This window comes from Hyalella azteca, unplaced genomic scaffold, assembly GCF_000764305.2.
Source record: "Hyalella azteca isolate HAZT.00-mixed unplaced genomic scaffold, Hazt_2.0.2 contig9179, whole genome shotgun sequence".
NCBI lineage: Eukaryota > Metazoa > Arthropoda > Malacostraca > Amphipoda > Hyalellidae > Hyalella > Hyalella azteca.
The window spans coordinates 43,607-62,652 of record NW_025939256.1 but is presented as its reverse complement, the minus strand read 5'-3'; the positions used below and the strand labels follow the sequence as shown (position 1 = coordinate 62,652).

The following is a 19,046-nucleotide window of genomic DNA, read 5'->3' as shown; positions in this document are numbered from 1 at the left end:
AACACTTCGCGAAGTGTGCCCCCGCACTTCGCATTTATTGCAGGTTTTACGATTGGAGTTCGTAAAGACTAATGTCTCTGTCAACTTTAAGCGCTGACCACCATCACAACTACGCCGGAAATTCTGTGCCGAAGTAGCGCATGCCAATCATGAGGATCTGCATTTTTCGAAATCCACCGGAGGTGGTGGCAGAACTGTCGGTAACAAGCTAGACGAAACTGGTGGGGAAAAAACTGGCATGGATTCTATTACCGTTGCTTCCTTCGCGACCGCCGCCGTCGGGGGACACTCCATTTCAAGAAGAGGGTACACATTCGACGCAGAAGCAGCGATGAGCATGTTTCCAGAATCGCTAAGTGGGGCTCTCCTTGAGCAAGTTGCAAGTACGTCTGGATTATCCGAAGTTTCCCGGTAAGAAACTGGTTCATCATCAAACTCAAAGAGAGGGGCCTGTGGCTCAGCGAATCTTCAATGGACACAAGGTATATTTACATTTCACGGAGAACTCGCAGCCACGACAAAGGACTACAAACTTAATTCATTCAAGTTTACAAGTACGGACATTATACAGACAATTAGACACAGATATTTACAGACATTACAAAGTGTAGTATATCGATGTCATGATTACTTCTGTGGAGCTGTAAGGGAATGCGGTGTAATATTGTTAGGGAAGGGTGCAATTTATACAAATCAGGAATTATCATTTTAGTTGACATAATTATTAAATTTGTATTTTGAGTTTACCGTTTGCGTTCAAACTTTTCCGGACTTAATGTTTCATCATTTCACTCTTTTGTTCGTTCTTGTTTTAGAGATGAAGCACTAGACGAAGCAACGCATTGCACATACCCGTTAAAATACAACGTGCGGAAAACTCAGTGTATTTTATACATACTAAACTGCAAGACAGTGCTCGAGTGATAAGACGTAGTTCCCCAGCACACCAGCAATCTATTGTCTTTAACTTAGTTCCATAATACACTCATTCAGTGACCGAATATATTTTTGAATTGCGTCTTTTCGACCAAATCCCAAATAATTTTAAATAAATACTCAACGCATTTTCGAAATAAATTTTGTTTTGATAGGAAGTTGTCCTCGAAAAAGGTTGCAAATTAATAACATAACGTATCTTGATTCTTGAAAGTCATTTTAATACAAAGCTTGAAATACAGTTGATATAATTCCAGAGCCAACATTTTGTTCCGAAAGAGATTACGTATAAGAAAGTCATTCTTCATATGATTCCACAAAAACTTCGTTCAATTGAAAGCTGCGGAAGCCATGGTTGATTTAGTCGATTATGAGATTTTGATTCCAAGCATCGCACCGCAAATGCATATTGATTGACAGCCAGTCGTATTCACACGGCTGAATAGCACAGTATAAGTTATACAGTATACAGTAGTTATCTTGCATGTAGTCGCTGCCAGTTTTTACTGCCTTGTGACAAACTTTCGTAAACCGCAAACCATTTGCATATCATTAATTGTTTTCATTTTCACAAGTGACTTCCCTCTTGAGCGATGATGAACGCTCGCGATATCAGCAAGCAGAAATTTACCCTTATCCTTTTCTTGGAATAGGAATTGTTGCATAAGAATTTTATTCGCCTGCTCAATTCAAACAAAAAATTCAATTGAAGCATAATTATCAATGGAACGTATTAATACGCAGCTACTCGAGTATTTATTTTCTTCTATTAAAGCACATAGATTTGAGTTGTTCTTCTTTTCCGCTGTTGTACTTCCCAAAGTCTCCGGCCAACATTCTGCCAGTATTACTGGACAACTTGTAATGGGCAGAACAGAAACACACCAATGCAGCGATGATGTTTATTGGTTCAACACAACACAGGAAAGCCTCAAGAAGGCAGGTGAGGAAGGCGTGAAATACCAGCTCTATATCAAGAGCAAAACTATTTCACTCTTCACGCAAGGCTAAAATATCAAGAAAAATGTGCGTATTGTAGTAGCCGCCTCAGTGCTTCTCAACATTCCTGCAGGGATGTGTTGGGGCCGATGCAGAGAGCTTGTGTTTCATCCAAATACCCGCAGTCAATCGGAAAAAGATCAATCCAATAGGTGTTGAATTCAGCACATTTCCGAGAGGGAGAGCCATTGTCACGAATGGTATTATTCTGGCCGTCCGGAAGCCAGCGGTAGTAGCCCCCTTCTCCACGCTGCGTGTTGATATAGAAGAAGAAACCTATGTCTGAAATATATTAATAATTATTTAACGCCTATTGATCATTGAAATTCATCAGTGAGACTTGTCTCTTATAGTCATTCTTAGCTGAGGCTAATTTAAAACTAGTATTTAAAACAGATGGAAAGGACGGATGGAAGTTGTGTTGTATGATATAAAACTGTTTGTGGTGGTATCGCGGTACCTATAGAAAAAATTTAACACAACATGAGTTTCCAGAAAGAGAAAAAGGGTATGGAAAAGAAGCTGGAGACTTGAATAGGTGCATAGCGAATATTTAGGTTAGTTGAAGGAGTATGGGGTTGGGTTAGGTTTAGGAGGCGAAGAGATCCCGCAATTTTTCTATAAGGTTTGCGCGGAGGATGGATGGGAGGATGATGGTTCATTATTAACATTATTTACATATTTGAGAACTATTAGGCAAAAATATATTACGTGCAATTCTCCATATACATGGGTTTCACATTTTAAAAATATGTTAGGGTTGTATTATTTTTTCGAAGTATATGACATAATGAAGGTGAAAGTGACGATGGGGTGATAATGATGAGGGTAATTTCTGAGGTAAGCGAGTCACGCGATACTCAAGAATGTTGTTGGGCAGGCAGCAATCATATTGATAAAAGGCATTCAGTCTCGTCATTACTATGAGTCATTCTCGGTGTGTTTCGGCAGTCAGTAATCGTACCTTGGATACCTGCACCATTACGCGTTCATTTATAACTGACTTACAAGTGCGGCATGTTCCGTCGTGTAGATGCTTTTGGTTTTTTTTTTTTTAATAGTCGATATGTGTACAAGGGTATATATAGGTGGGGACTAATGCCCGTAATTTGGAACTTTTGAATCTCCGGTGCTGTACGCAATGATGTATTGATTGAGATAGTAAGTCGGTTAAAGAGCTTTTGGTCATTTATTGTGATGGTGGACTAGGTTCTTCACGCTTCTTGAAGGAAGACTGTGTTTATGGTGGGTTTCAAACATTGTTCGTGCAGTGCTCTAAAGAGTCTAGTCGATACCGATGTGTGCTTGTGATGAATATTAGTGCTTTGTTTTAGACTTTCTGCAGTTGTGTTATGAATGCTCTAGATAATGTGTATAAGGGTATTAGGGCAAAATGGCATTCATGCATTCTTACAAATGCATGAATGTGCGTTAAACTGCGTTTTGCGTTGGGAGCGAAGAGGACAACCGGAATCTGTGTATTTTTGGTAGGTTTGTTAATTAAGCTGTCGATTTTCTGGCTGTTATATCAGCATGAGACCGAAAACCAAATGATGCTAAGTTTAGGCCTAAGACTGTTAATTCCTTTGATCGTGTACCTATGGGCAATGGGAGATGTGTATGAAAATTTATGATGTGTTTTGCCTTCTGATAGGTATGATTTTAAACTTTTTCTGTACGCCCTAATTAGCCTCTTGTTTTCATACGTCTTACTGTTAAATGCATTTTGTGTGTGTAATTTTGCGTGGGCGTGTGGCTGAAGCCTGAAATTTTTTGTTGTATCATCAGAAAAAGCAGTTGGGATATTGATGTTTTGAATAAGGTATGTACAATTATTGGGGGTTAATGAGAGACGATCTTACGGTGAGGCATAAGGTACGTTTTATTTTTGGGTGAGAGGGATAGAATCTTTTATGTAGATTGGTAAAGGCTATTACTTTCCTGGCTCTTATGTGGGGCCAAAAAACCGTGTGATGTGATGAAATGCAATCCTCAGTCACTTCCTTTCGTTGTGCATGGGTAGTGTGTACACTCAATGAATATGTCAGATATTTTGCACCCGGCGATAGGGATTAGGGATGACTATAAACTTGGTTCTGTTTGTCCTGATGAGCCATTTATTTTCGAATGTATTCATCTATTTGATGGCGTATTGTACCTGTTTCGCTGCGTATGTGTGTGGGTATCGTTCGTCCGTCTGTTATCTGTGTAATGTCTGCTAATGCAATATACTTCGTGTTGGGGAGTGGCGGTGAGATGTCGTGAGTGTAAAAGCTGTATAGGGTGGGTGAAAGACAAGCCTCTTAGGGGACACGTGAGTGTAGTTGTAGAGGTGGACATACAGGGTCCGCCATATTTATGGGAATGGATGTTTGCTATATAAAATAAATTGGATTCTAGAAGACTTTTCTTTTATAATGAAGCTTAATATCATCTTAGGATCATCTTTCTATTTTATATTGCAGAAGTCTAAGGTGTCTAAATTTACCATTACTTATGGCAGGAGATAGAAATGCAATTGAAACCCTTCATGAAAGGGGCGAGAGTAATTCAGTCATTGCAAAAAAGCTCCAAATTCGTCGTGACACTGTAGAAGGTGGTAAAAATATTCAACGAAACTGGTGAAACATGCAATCGACCTGGTCAAGGAAGTAAACGAAGTGTCCGAACAAAACAATTGGTCAAAAACACGGGGGAGAAGTTGAGGAGAAACCCTCGTCGCTCAGCTGCAAAATTGGCTGCAGAAGCAGGAGTCAGTCAGACATCAATGCGTAGAGTCCTCAAAGATGACCTCAAAGCCTTCCCTTACAAGATGCAAACAAGACATGAACTAACAGTCATGTACAAATGAGGCTCGAAAGGTGCCAGCACATTCTGGATCTCATTGAGGATGACACGCTGCCAAACTTGGTGTTCAGTGACGAGAAAAAATTTGACATTGAACAAAGCGTAAACCATCAAAACGGCTGAGTTTGGAGTCGGGATGGATCTGTTGCAACCAGAACAGCAACACGACGTCAAAATCCCATGTCCGTGATAGTTTGGGCCGCGGTAACCGCCACTGGGAGGTCCCCATTCGTTTTTGTCCCCTCAGGAGTGAAATTGAACAATCAGTGATGCATTTTGGAAGCTGTGCTGTTACCTTGGGCCCGTAAACACTTCAACGGCTCACCATGGAGTTTTCAACAAGACTCTGCTCCATCACATGGCTCAAACATGACCCAAAACTGGATTCATGGTCACATCCCAATGTTCATTAGCAAAAATGAATGGCCCTCAAGAAGCCCTGATTTGAATTCTCTCGACTTTTCTGTGTGGGCTTTTTTAGAGAGTAGGGTCTGCAGAACACCTCATGATTCTTTGGATAGTTTGAAGTCTAAATTGACACGAGAATGGGATTTGATCCCTCAAGAAATGCTGCTTGTCTCCTGTGAAGCTTTCCTGTGTAAATTGGAGGCCGTCATTAAAAATAAGGGTGGTAATATTGAATAAATATGTCTGTGAATCGTTTAGGTAATTCTTGGCTATTAGCTTATCCAATAAAAAACAATGCACCAGTTTGTTTCATTGAGAAATAACGAAAAACACGCGTTGCCATAAATATTGCGGACCATGTATGTGATTACCTATATTAATGGATGCTCTTCTATTTGTGAGGTAGCCTGCTAGTGTTTTTGTAAGTGGCGGGTGGAGATTGAGTTGAATTAATTCGGTAGGAGCGGCTCACTCTCTGTGTGCCTAAAGCCAGCGAAGCGGACGCTATACTTATACTCTCCACCATTGATATGCTGCTGCTTTATAATCACGTACAGGCGGGTTTGAGGTCAAAGATTTCACTCGAGCCATTTTTCCCAGGAGCTCACCCGATAGAATCTCATGAAAATTGGCATAGACCCGTACGCATATTTTGTGTACCAAATCTTCTTGTCGGATTTCCGAAATTTTCACTCCTTCCCCCATAATCCCCAAAAAATGGGTGAATTTGGTCAAAAAATTAACTAAAATGAGGTTGCGGAAACAATCACAGCTCGAAAAGTTGCAAAGTTTGAAATCAATGCGCTTGATTTCAAAAGAAAGGTTAAAGACTGGAGTGTGTTTGGGATTTCGAACGATTTTTTGTCGTGTCAAAACTTCATCCCCAAAATGGGGGTCAAAGTTAACCCAGAAAATTTCCTTTTCGGCCATTTTTCGGTGGTCTTTCAACTCTCACGGCCAAACCGTAAGGATTTTTGAAATTCTGACTACATATTCTCNCTGCAACACTACCAGCGGCGAGAAGCAAGCAACAGCATCGTGCATCAGGTGGCCCAAATGAGGGCGGATGAACGATAATCAGAGGCGACGATCCATCGTGGCCTGGGACTGCTGTGTCCCAAACAAATACTAAGGATACGACGTACGATGACCACCGGCGTGCAGGAGTAGGCAGCGCTCGTAAATGTGACTAGTAAGTTGAGAAATTGGGACCGTAGAAGTTTTGAAGCTGTGTTTTTTGCAACGGTCAGCTAAGTATTTGAACTTTTTGCACTGTTTACTTTGATAGAGGAAAACCGACACCTAGGTTATTGAAACTTTGTGTATTTAGGCCGGAGTTCGCATTTCCAACACGTTCAGTGAGTGTTGGAAATGCGAACTCCGGCCACAATCCTGCACGGTATGAAAATAGAACAGGTAGGAAATTAAACACGTCGTAAAATATACGTCATTGGCTGAGGTTAGGTTCAGGCGAGGAACAAGTTCTGGCGATCATGACAAAGGGTGGTTAGGTTAGGTTTGATCGGGTTAGGTAAGGCAGAGTTAGTTCAGGCAAGGTTAAGTTAGGTTAGGATAGGTTAGGTTAGGTTGGGTTAGGTAAGGTAAGATTAGGTTAGGACAGGTTAGGTTAGGATATGACAGGCTGTGTTCAGTTCGCTTAGGTTAGGTTAGGGTTTTCTGACTAGGTAACACTAATGTAAGATTGTTTTGAACACTAATGATACACACAGGAAAAGGGAAAATGCCACAATTGGGGGATTGCTGAGCGTAGTAGTAGGATATGTGTGGCAAGAAGAAGAGAGAAAAATAAAAAAAGTAAAAAAAGTATAGCGGCTGATCTGGTTTTTGCTGGAGTCCGGTGTGCCAGATCTTATCGACGACCTTGGTCACATACCGGAGCACTACCGGGTGTCCCCCCCAAAAAAAACGAAATTCAACTTGGAATGGCTGTAACTCGAAAAGTAATAGAGTTTTTGGAATGTCAGGATTTATTCCCTATGTTTTTCTCCATCTCTCCACCAAAAATCAGACAGATCGATATAGCCATAAGCGTTTGATAGAACTTTCAGTGACATGTGCTAAAATCGTGCTTGCGCAAAGTTTTAGTAAGATGACTAAGATCATTTTGCATAATCATTATTTTGTCTTGGCATGTTTTCTTTTCGCCGTTTTATTTTTTGTATATTTGGTGAGAGGCAATCATGACAATCTTTGGTGAGAGACAATCATGGCAATCTTTGGTGAGACACAATCATGGCAATCTTTGGTGAGAGACAATCATGACAATCTACCAAAGATTGCCACGATTGTGTCTCACTAAAGATTGCCATGATTGTCTCTCACCAAAGATTGCCATGTTTGTGTTTCACCAAAGATTGCCATGATTGTGTCTCACCAAAGATTGCCATGATTGTCTCTCACCAAAGATTGTCATGATTGCCTCTCACCAAATATTGCCATGATTGTGTCTCACCAAAGATTGTCATGATTGTCTCTCACCAAAGATTGCCATGATTGTCTCTCACCAAAGATTGTCATGATTGCCTCTCACCAAATATTGCATGTTTTTGTCTCACCAAAGATACAAAAAATAAAACAGCGAAAAGAAAACATGTCAAGACAACGTAAGATTATGCAAAATGATCTTACTAAAACTTTGCGCAAGCACGATTTTAGCACATGTCACTGAAAGTTCAATCAAACGCTTATGGCTACATCGATCTGTCTGATTTTTGGTGGAGAGATGGAGAGAAACATAGGGAACAAATCCTGACCTTCCAAAATTTTTAACTCTATTACTTTTTGAGTTACAGCCATTCAAAGTTGAATATCGTTTTTCTGACACCCGGTATACCTGTTGTATGTCTCTTGATAAGGTGTATGACGATTGTTTCGTGAAATGTGGCTAATGCTGTGTAGTTCCCTCGGTGTTTTCCAAATCCGTGTTGTCTTGTGTTGTGTGCGTTGTAGATAGTGAGTTATTCGTATAAACTTTGTTCAGCATTTTATCTAGGAGCTTCCCGTGTATATCTAATAGTGAGATTGGTCTGCAGTTTTGGCCTTGATGTTGTGAGGTGTTAGGTTTAGGGAGGAAAATCATTGTGGCGTGTTTGAGCGAGCCTGAAAAATAGCCGGCAGTTTTGACTGATTTTATAATGCATATGCATAGCAGGTAGCGTATCATCGTTTTGGGGGATGTTTGAGCTGAAGGGTTGTGATGGCAGTGGGGCCCGGTGCTTTCTAGTTAAATGTGTTCAGAGTTCGCTGAAGTTCTTCTTTAATGGTGACGGGTGGGAAGTTTACAGGGTGAAGCCGAGTAAGGTTGCCGCGGCTGTATGGATGAATTAGGTGTGTATTGTTCGTATGGTGTGGATGTGTTTGATGGCGAAATGTGTTGTGATTGAGCCCACTAAGGGTAGTTCATGTCCAATCTGCCGTAAGTCTTGCAAAGCACCAAAAGCCGTTAAATGCAACAAATGTCGTTCGTTTATACACCTTCGTTGTACAGCGCTCCCGCTTTACGTTCTCGTGAGGCTTGACTCCTACCCCCACCCCCACAATTACTTCTGGCCCCACTCTCCTCCCTGCTCAAACCCCCCATTCCACATTGCTCCCAACCCTATCATGAACCTTTTGGATTTGGAGATCTGTTTGCCATCATCTTGTCCAACCTTACCCTCCTCCCAAGAAGCCTATGTACCCTCAGGCAGACCGCGAGTTAAAAAAGGTGTTTGCTGGAAACACCTTCAATAGAAATGTGAATACGGGAAGAACGGTGAAGGATGCACATTCTCACACCCTAGAATGTGTTATAAATTCTCTGATTATGGAAGCGGTCATCCCAGAGGGTGCAAAGAAGGTAAGGATTGCCCCTTCTATCATCCAACGCTGTGCTGGAGTATCAGGAACAGAGGGGACTGCACGAGAGAAAACTGTCGTTTTCACCACAACAAATCAAGAAAACAAAGTGGTAAAAACGGCAATAGAGCGAGAACCAGTGGTATGCTCTCACAGCAAATGGCGATGCCCACCGCACAGCCTGCCCCTCGCGCTCAGGGAAGACAGAGCAACGCTGAGAGAAACACAGTTGGAATGAGAGGTGATGTACGAGGTGGAAATGAACGGAGTCAATGGAGAAGGATAGATGACTTAGCTAATCCACTGATTAGCCGATGTGTACGGGGCAGAGAAGCACGTGAGGAGCATGAGGTTACCCTCAGTGCTTTTATAGACATGGAGGACCAAATGCAATATCAATTGGAAATGATGCAACTCCAGATAAAAGAGCTTCTAGATCAGGGACGCCTGGCAGATCGGTGTCGCTGCAGGTAAGAACACCAAGAAGGGAAGAGTCTGGCATCCTGCTGGCCAATATCGAGGGGCTCTTCCCACGAAGAGCGCGCCACAAGATTGGCGTGCTGAGAGAGATTGCCGACGAGGGTGGGATCTTTATGATTGCACTAACGGAGTCGCACCTAAGTAAGGATATACTGGATGCAGAAATTGCAATGGAAAGCTTTCAACACTATCGTGCGGACCGAATTGGAGGGAGGAAGAAGGGAGGAGTAATTGTTTACCTTAGGAACTCACTCGCAAGAAGCACGGTGGAATTGAGATCGGAATCTGGAAACTCTGATGGATTTGTTGAACCCGTACTACTCCACGTAAAAAACTTTACCTCTGCGTAGCCATAGTCTATAGACCGCCTGCTTGCCCGTCGGAAAATTTTAACAAAACCCTGGAGGAAATAGACACCAGGGTGGCTGGACTGGGTGAACCAGCCCCCAGCCTGATAATGGGGGAGACTTCAATCTCCCACGTATCCGATGGACAAGTCTGGGCGACGTAGAGGTTGGTGACCGCGACAGAAGTCAAGAAGCCAAACTAGTGAAGTTCGCTGCGGAGCAATTGCTCAGTCAGCAGGTACGGTTGCCGACAAGGGAACGAAATATCCTCGATCTCTTCTTTACCGATAATGAAAGAATGGTGGTTGACGTTCGGGTTGAAGAAACCTCACTGTCAGACCACTGACTGGTGAGGGTGGATACGAACATTCGAACTGATACCCAGCCCAGGGCTATACCCCAAAATAGACTGGCAGAACTTAACTTTCACCATCGAAGAACAGATTGGGAGGCAATATGGAATGAACTTGACGAAACTGACTGGAGAGAAGAGTTTCACGATATGAATGCAGAGGAAATTTACACAAAACTTTGTGAGAAATTAGCACAGGTATGTGTGCGTAATACCCCGAGAAAAACGGGATCCAAAGTCCGCAGCATTCCGGGAGACCGACGAATCCTCATGAGAAAACGCACACGTTTGAATAAACAAATAGCTGAATCCGCTAGTGATCTGAGGAGACAGAGACTAGTAGATTTGCACAATGAAATTGAACTCAGGTTGCAGGACTCCCATAGGATAGAAGAACAAGCTGCCGAGGAACAGGTAGTGGAGGTAATCAGAGAAAACCTGAAGTACTTTTTCAAATACGCCAAGTCCAGGCTAAAATAAAGACGCCAGTGGGCCTGCTAGAGGATAACGATGTCCTTGTCGGAGATGACCAGGGTATGTGTGAGTTACAGGGATCGCAGTTTGAATGTCTTAAGTAACCATCGCTACTCAAGGGAGGAGAATTAAATCGAAGTTCTCCAGGAACTACCAGGAGGAAAAGGGTTGGAGAACATTGAGTTTGGGCCAGATGATATGGAAATAAGTATCAAAGAATTGGCGACGTTATCAGCACCAGAACCCGATGGAATTCCGGCAGTGCTGTTGAAGAAGTGTGTTGGAGCACTGTAGGCTCCGATCACAATGCTCTGGAAAGCCTCGACGATGGAGGGAATTATTCCCGAGGGCCGAAAAGTGGGACTGATAACGCCAATCCACAAAGGAGGTGCGAGGGACAGACCCCAAAATTACAGACCTGTGAGTCTGTGACCTTGACCTCACATGTGATCAAGGTTTTTGAGAAGGTAGTAGTCAGGAGGCTTGTCCGGTATATGGAAGAGGCTGACCTGTATAATAACGGACAACATGGTTTCCGGCGTAATCGTTCCTGTTTGTCGCAGTTACTGGAGCACCATCACCGTCTAGTGGCCCAGCTGGAAGAGGGAGCTGGCGTGAACGTGGTATACCTGGACTTTGCTAAAGCTTTAGACAAAGTTGACCATGGGGTGCTCTTTAGAAAGCTGAGGCTGTTGGGGGTAGGAGCAAGCCTGTTGAGGTGGATCACCAACTTTTTTGCAGATAGAGAACAAGCTGTCGCAATTGGAAACTCGAAATCGAGAGAAGCGAGGGTGGAAAGCGGAGTTCTGCAGGGCTCAGTTCTTGGACCGATCCTCTTCCTCATCCACATTGCCGCTATAGACTCGGAACTCACCCACGCATCTACATCGTCATTTGCGGACGATACAAGTGTGCTGACGAGGATCACAGATGACCTAGACTGCTAGAGATTACAGGATGATCTATCGTCAATCTACGATTGGGCCCTAGTGAACAATATGCAGTTTAACGACACCAAGTTCGAAGTGATGAGATACAGAGTCCGCACAGAGATCGGGATGCCGCATCGCTACTTGGCATCAGATGGCACAGAAATTGAGGAGAAGCAACTAGTTTGAGATCTCGGAGTATTGATGAGTACTGAAGCCACGTTCGATGCCCATATCGAGGAAATAGTCGCGCGCTGCCGGCAACGGATGGGTGGATATGGCGGACATTTCGAACGAGAAAAGCAGCACCAATGATTACACTCTTCAGAGCCCTCGTGCTCCCCAAACTTGAGTATTGCTGCCAACTTTGGTCGCCACTCAAGGCGGGTGCGGTGCGGAACCTGGAGGCAGTGCAGAGGACCTTCACGTACAGGATCAGTGGCATGAGAGAGCTGAACCTGAATTACTGGGGAAGGCTGAAACACCTGGGATTGTTCTCACTGGAGAGGAGAAGTGAAAGGTATATCATACTGTACACTTGGAAGATAATAACCGGACTGGCTCCCAACTTTTAGAGTGAGACCTCCAGAATAGTGACACGTTACAATGAAAGGAGAGGGAGACTGTGCGAGGTTCCCCCATTTAATAACCAAGCCGCGGTCAGAGTACAGACTCTTCGTGAGGGATCACTGTCCGTGGTAGGACCGAGGCTCTTTAATGCCTTGCCAAAAGCGCTGAGAGGAGGGAAGTTTACCCTTGCAACATTCAAGAGACGACTGGACAAGTGGTTGAGAAAGATCCCGGATTGTCCAGTAATGGGAAACCACCCTCAGTAGGTGACAAGCAACAGCATCTTGCATCAGCTGGCCCAAAGGAAGGCAAATAGACGGAACACGTCCAACGTTACATCCAGGACCAGAGGGCGGGATGACCTGCCAAACGACGACTCGGAGACGGAGGACGACGAAGGTGGAGCATCAGCTTGACCGTTGACTACGAAGTCCTAAACTCATCAGAAGGTCACAAGGTCATGTCAAAGTCTTCGTTCTCGATGTCGTTATGGGTGAAAATGTCTTGCTAGTGCTTGCAGAAGATGGGTTCTTTTCGTTCTGGTGTTATATTTTCTATATTGTTGTTTTGTAGGTATGGGACGGCTTGTTTAGTGTTGGAACCTAGTATGCGTATTAAGGAAGACCATAATTTTTTGGGATCTATTTATATTTCCGAAGTGTTGGTGAGGTCTTGTCATCTTTGTGCTCCGAGGTGTCTGTATGCAGTGTGTAGTTGTTGACGTGAGGCGATGAGTTGTCCGTGCAGTGCTATTGATGGGCCGTAGGTGTGAAAGTCTGGACGAGTGACTTAATATTGTGCTTGTATGAGTAATGTTTCTTGAGTGGGCTTGATACCAGGAATGATGTGATGTGTTATGGTTGGAATCGAAGTTTCAGTGGCACTTTGTCTGTGTTTTATTTAATTTTCCAAGTATTTGTCTATTTCTGCTGGTATTTGGTGGATTGTGCGAGTCTGCGTGCTGTAAAAGGGTTTGTTTGTATAAGGTGCCCTTTGCTCTATGGAAGGAACTACGTGGTCAAATGGATGTTTGTATGGGGTTTTCAGTTATGCATGGTGGCTCTAATGGGAATGTGATAGGTTGGTGTGATGTATATTGTTCCTATTGTGATGGGTCATTGTTGAGTGTTAACTGTTATGGCAAGTATGTCCGTGTGGTTGTTGTCGTGAAGTATGAAATGGGATGTTACTAATGCTCTACCGGTACTATTCTATTGCTATTCTTGGAGACTATTTTATTACTAATGCTCCGCCGGCGTGTATTGCATTGTTTATGTTGCAGCGTTAGACGCTGTAGTATCGTGAGCGGAATATTGTTGTCAGTAAAAAAGATCGTTGATCAGTTTTATGTCGGGATCAGTGCGGTTTTAAAATTTTACTAATGGAAATATTTTTTTGTGCCAGTATCGAACGTTGTGTTGTATTGTTTACAGTTGGTTTTGGGGGATTATTGAGGGTAGGGCGATGGTGTTTAGATGTAGATATTGTTTCGTCTAATTAGTAGTTATGGTTGAGTGTCTGTCCATGCTTCAGAAGATGTCGTGAGGAATGATAATAATATAATAATATTGCGGATTCAGCGTTTATGAGGCCGTAGGCCTTTCGCCGATTCTTAACATCGCAGAACATTCACAGCTTGCTGCGGTCTCGAACTCGCAACTCACTGCTACAATTCTTCAGTACTTAACCACCCGGCCTCCTCGCCGATTCTGACCAGAAGCTGGCGCACAAAGCTGGGATCGAACCCGCACCTCTCTGCGCCAATCTTGTTACTCTAAACTGAAACCACTGTGTCTGTTGAATTTTAGCTTGTAGCGTCGAAAATAGTCGATTATTTTGGGAGTTTAGGTCCTCAGTTCGTCTGAGGACCTAAAGGACCTCTGAGGTCCTCGAACTGAGGACCTCAGTTCGTCTGAGGAGTTTTTCCTCAGTTCGTCAAACTACCAGGTGCTGCATGTGAGGGACTTCAGGGATTGGGTTGGGGTCGTTGTCACTCCTGAACAGTCTAACGGTTATTTTTTCGTCGATTCCTGGCACAAAGAAAAGCAATTCCTTGTACTTCTCGTCACTTATTACAACGTTTTTCTTAGTTTCGCTTCTTCTCTGTCTGTCATCAAAAATTCAAACCTTAATTTAGAGCACTTCTGAAGATCCTAGAAACTTGAAATTTGGGATGCATGCTTATGCTGCCTAACAATTCAAGATTTGATCATCGGAAGTAATAATTAAAAAAAATTTATTTAAAAAAAATTAAAAAAAAACTAAAAATTCATGGTTGGGAATAGTTTTTTTCGAACATCCAGAATTGCCAACCCTGGAAAATGATTTGAATTGTTAAAATTGCTAAACTAAATGGTAGAAAATAAATATATATAAAAAAACATTTTAAAACCCACATTTTTCTGGTGATTAGAAAACTAAAAACAATGAAATAAAATAAATAAAAAAACTTTTAAAAACCACGTTTTCTTAACGGACAAAAAAGAAAAACATTAACTCTTACTTAACATTACATAACATTCTACATAACTTAAATTTTATGTAAGAGTTAATCTTTTCTTTTTTGTCCGTTAAGAAAACGTGGTTTTCAAAAGTTTTTTATTTATTTTATTTTTAGTTTTCTCTTATCGTGCAATGCGGGCGATGTTAGCTTCTAGAATTATTGCAGTCAGTTTTATTTGAGTTGTATTGGTTGGTCTGTATTGGTTGCTAGTTGAGCATAGTTTGTTGTGCTTTTTTCGTTCGTCTAGTATTGTTTTTTGTTTGAAAATGGTGGTTTGTTTCCAGTATGGACAGTTGAAGGCATGTGTTCAGTGATCTTGGTGGCAATTGAGGCATTTTTATGTGTATTGATGCACTGAGTGTATGTGTGCTCGTGGATGAGCATTCTGAGCAGTATGGTGTTGAGGCGGTGCATAAGTGAGTGGGATTGAAGGATATTGAAATCCACAAATACAACCTGGAAAAACAACACATGTACAAAAATACTATAGTAGACCAATGCGAACTACGAATGCGCTCGAGAGTTTATACATTACTACACTGGCATTTCCACAAAAAATTTTTCAAACAACTCACAATGCATAACGTTTAAGAAGGACCCAAGACACATGTTTAAAGAATGGAGCACACGACAAGGAATCAATCTAACACGGGATAAAATTTTTCCAAAATTTAGCTATTCTATGCCATGAACTTGAATGCAATAGAGCGCAGATTGTTGAGATTATTTTTATTCCTCATAAACTTCATGGTTGAAACAAACGCACGCCGGTCAGCGGAAGAGCTTAACTCACACCTACATTCGATCTGTGTAATAGTTGCCTTCTTGCTGCCACCCTGCAATCGTATCTTTCATTACTGAAATTAAAGGCAATCTAAACAGCTTTGATCGACATTCTAAGATTTTTTATCCTCATATTGAACGAAAGCAAGCAAGCTAGATGGGTGCAGAGTTAAATCAGCATTTATGCAATCCAGTTTCCACTAAAACCTTTAATCTGCAATCTCTACGAAACTGAAATGTTAACAATTGGTATGAAAACCATGAACTGGCACTGGATCATATGGGACGTCAGCCGTCGTTTTCCTAATTTCAACATCATCCAGAGTTTGTTGTGTTGACTCGATCACCAGGTACTCTCCACCAACACGTGTAGGTGACTTGTAGAAAATCCTCGTTATGAGGCATCAGGAAGCTATGCTACTGTGCTAAACCTTATCGAGATCTCAAAATATTTCTCAGCCCAATAGTGATCTTTCATTGGAATATCAACGAGTGCTGAAGTGTGAAGACAGGTTCGTCCTGGTTCAGCGAGGTTTTGGAACAATTCTTCGTTCTCTTCTGAGAACATCGTATAGTACATGTGACAGCTTCATCAAACAATTTTTACCCGCGAGATACAAATAGTTATTTCAACTGCGACGAATTTTTTTCAGAGCATTTGAACCTTTGAACTCATTGATCTAAATAAGTCCCTGCACGACATTATCATTTAAGAGTTAATTGTTCAATGTCAAGTCGGTAAGTAGTTAAATGAACTAATGCCAGGCTTGTACTCTCCGCCAAAAAAGCTCGCTCAACCTTGTTAGTCGGTGACAATCCGTGTAAATTGTGTTAGATTTTCACTGGAGGGGCAAAATCATTTAGTACGAGAATAGAGTTCAGCTTTGCAGTGCAATGGCCGTACTTATGAATATCGCCAAAGTACTCATAGCGTTTTAAGTACACGTAGAGGCAGATTCTTCGTCTGTGTTTAGTATGTTAAGCTTGAAAAACCGTCAGTGATTGGCTGAGAGATATGAAAATTTTAAACTATATATATATGCACACTGTACGACCCAAGCCCTGTTAGGTAGATCAAAACTCACCAGGACTTGCGTTTGCTTGATCTAGGGCGTATTGCTGAATGGCGGGGTTGATCTCCAACTCGTAGGATGCCAGCTGCAAGCCGAGGGCCTCGCACCGAGCCTTGGCCTCACAGTATGCGAATTTTTCGTGGGGGTCAGGACGTTGCACAATTGCGACGCAATGTCCGGCTATTATTTTCTTGCAGCAAGTCAGTTTCTGCGGCATCAGTTCAGGGTCGTACGGGGTTTCAACATTATCTGAAAATAAGGCAAAGTTATCCCTCATTTATCGCGGGTGTTACGTTCCCTGATCAGGCCGCGATAAGTGAAATTCGCGATGGAGAATTTGTCTACAGATAGACTTATTCAATTATTTCTATTGAAATTGCATAGTAAGTTGCTCGTTGTTTTACGAGTTTATATAATCCATGAATTATAGGTTTTTGTATATTTAAACGAGATTGCCAACACGAGATTGTAAACGAGATTGCCAAAATTCTGATGGATGCTTTTTTGTCTGTCAGGTAGTCTGAAAGCATTTTTGTAAAGGTCGGGCGTAGGTTTATTCTGATTTTGTATTGAAGTCAGTTGGCCAAACCTTATCGGAGATAAGGTGATCGATGTGATCGATGTTAAAGTCTTCGTTGTCTGTGTCGTTCTGAGTGAACATGTTGGTGGAAGATGACTTTTTTGTTCTGGGGTGTCGAATTGGATTTTTTTTGTGTTTGAGGTATGGGACGCTTAGTTAGGTGTCAGACCGTAGCATGCGCTTAGGGAAGATCAGGATTTTTGTGATCTGTTTGTGTTTCTAAAATGCTAATGAGATTCTACCATATCTGTGTTTGGAGGAGTCTGTATGCTATGTATAGTTGTTGGCATGGGGCGATGAGTTGTCTGTTGATGCCTGTGATGGATGCATTGAAGAGTGGTTTGATATTGTGTTTGCAAAAATAATTTTTCGTGAATGGGTATGATGCCTGGAATGATGCGGGGTGTTATGATGGAATACAGGCCCAGTTGTCTAAGCATGTGCTGTTTCAACTTTGTACTTTTTTATTTTTTCGCAAATGCATTGTCAATTGTTCATATTTAATACTATCTGCTGTTAAAATGATGTACTTTTTCACATTTTTGTGCAAGTTTTGTTAATTATTAACATTTCTTTCATGTCTGCTGATTAAACTTTGCAAATTTGCATTTGATATACCGGTATGCATGTTTATATATTGTAAACACTATGTAACAATGAATGGGGTGTGATTAATTTAATGAAACATTATCACCATTTTCTTTCTTGTAAACACTCTGAAATAATTGTCTGAAATAATTTTTTAAACACTTTCTGAAATAATTTTGTGTTAAAGATGAATACAATTTTTTAACTGAAGCTGATACACATTTTTGCTTTTACTTTCCGAAAAGTTGTTCTTATTCAATAAAGTTCCTTAAACATTTTAATACACTTTTTAACTTATAATACCTGTCACCATTTACTTTAGATCTGAATATTGTGAAAAAGGTATTAAATTAAATAGGGAAACTTTTCATTAAACATTGAAAGCTTTTATTGAAAGGGGCGGGCCTAAATTTGCATAACTTACCTGGAATACCGGGAAAAAAGCCGGGCCTACCCTGGTTTTCCGGCAGCTCTTACTGCTCAAACGGCTTCACCTGCTGTTTTACCGGCTTTTTTCCGGGAATTCCGGCGATCTGCCTGGAAATCCGGGAGGCATACGGGACTTCCGGCAGGCTCCCGGGAGTACCGGGAATACGTTGACAGCCGGTATTGCAGGATCTCCCGGCTACTGAAGCCGGATCTCCCGGATATCCGGCTCTTCCGGGAAACCTACTGGCTCTTACGGGACACCTACCTGGAGGGCAATACATATTAAGCCCTGCCCCTTGCATATTACGCCCTGCCCCATATACCGGCTATAAATCCGGCATTTCAACCGGCTTGGCATTTCCGGGACTTCCGGCCCTTTAACCGGCAATGTGAGAACGAGGCATAAGTGACAATGCTTTGGCACAAAAAAAAATTTGGGACGACTTCACCCCTCCCGGTACCCCAGGCTGGTCCCCCGGCCGTGCCGGTTGAGTTCTCACATAGCAATGGAAGAGCAGGTTGGCTCCCGGATTTTTATGGTTCCGGGCGTACCGGCAAAATTATTCAACATGTTGAATAATTTTTCCGACCAAGCCGGATTATGGCCACGCCCTCCAGGAACTCTAGGAACTCCCGGATCTCATTACCCGGATCTTCAGTTTGATAACCGGTACCCCAGGAATCGATTCCGGGTGTCTTCCGGCCCTTTAACCGGCAATGTGAGAACGAGGCACAACTGCAGTCTTATAAGAGGCGCATGCGGAGCAAAAGGGAGTGGGGGATGGGAATTGGTGTGAGCGTGGTCTTCTGTTTTGTAACATTTTAAGTAGATAAGTAGGCGTGTGTACTGTTCTTGTTCGAATTGTTAGGGTGTTATTTTGATGTTTTAC

General features: G+C 42.2%; 1 protein-coding gene across 1 annotated transcript in view; it reads right to left on the bottom strand.

The window, feature by feature from the left end:
* Positions 1 to 1,824: 1,824 nt before the first annotated feature.
* LOC108680693 overlaps positions 1,825 to 19,046 on the bottom strand; it is a 35,576-nt gene continuing 18,354 nt past the window's right edge. The window contains exons 7-8 of the mRNA XM_018169579.2: positions 16,572 to 16,808; positions 1,825 to 2,217 (exon numbers count right to left, since the gene is read on the bottom strand). Coding sequence (XP_018025068.1) covers positions 1,994 to 2,217; positions 16,572 to 16,808 — 461 coding nt within the window. The 3' untranslated portion in view covers positions 1,825 to 1,993. The remainder of the gene's footprint in view (positions 2,218 to 16,571; positions 16,809 to 19,046) is intronic.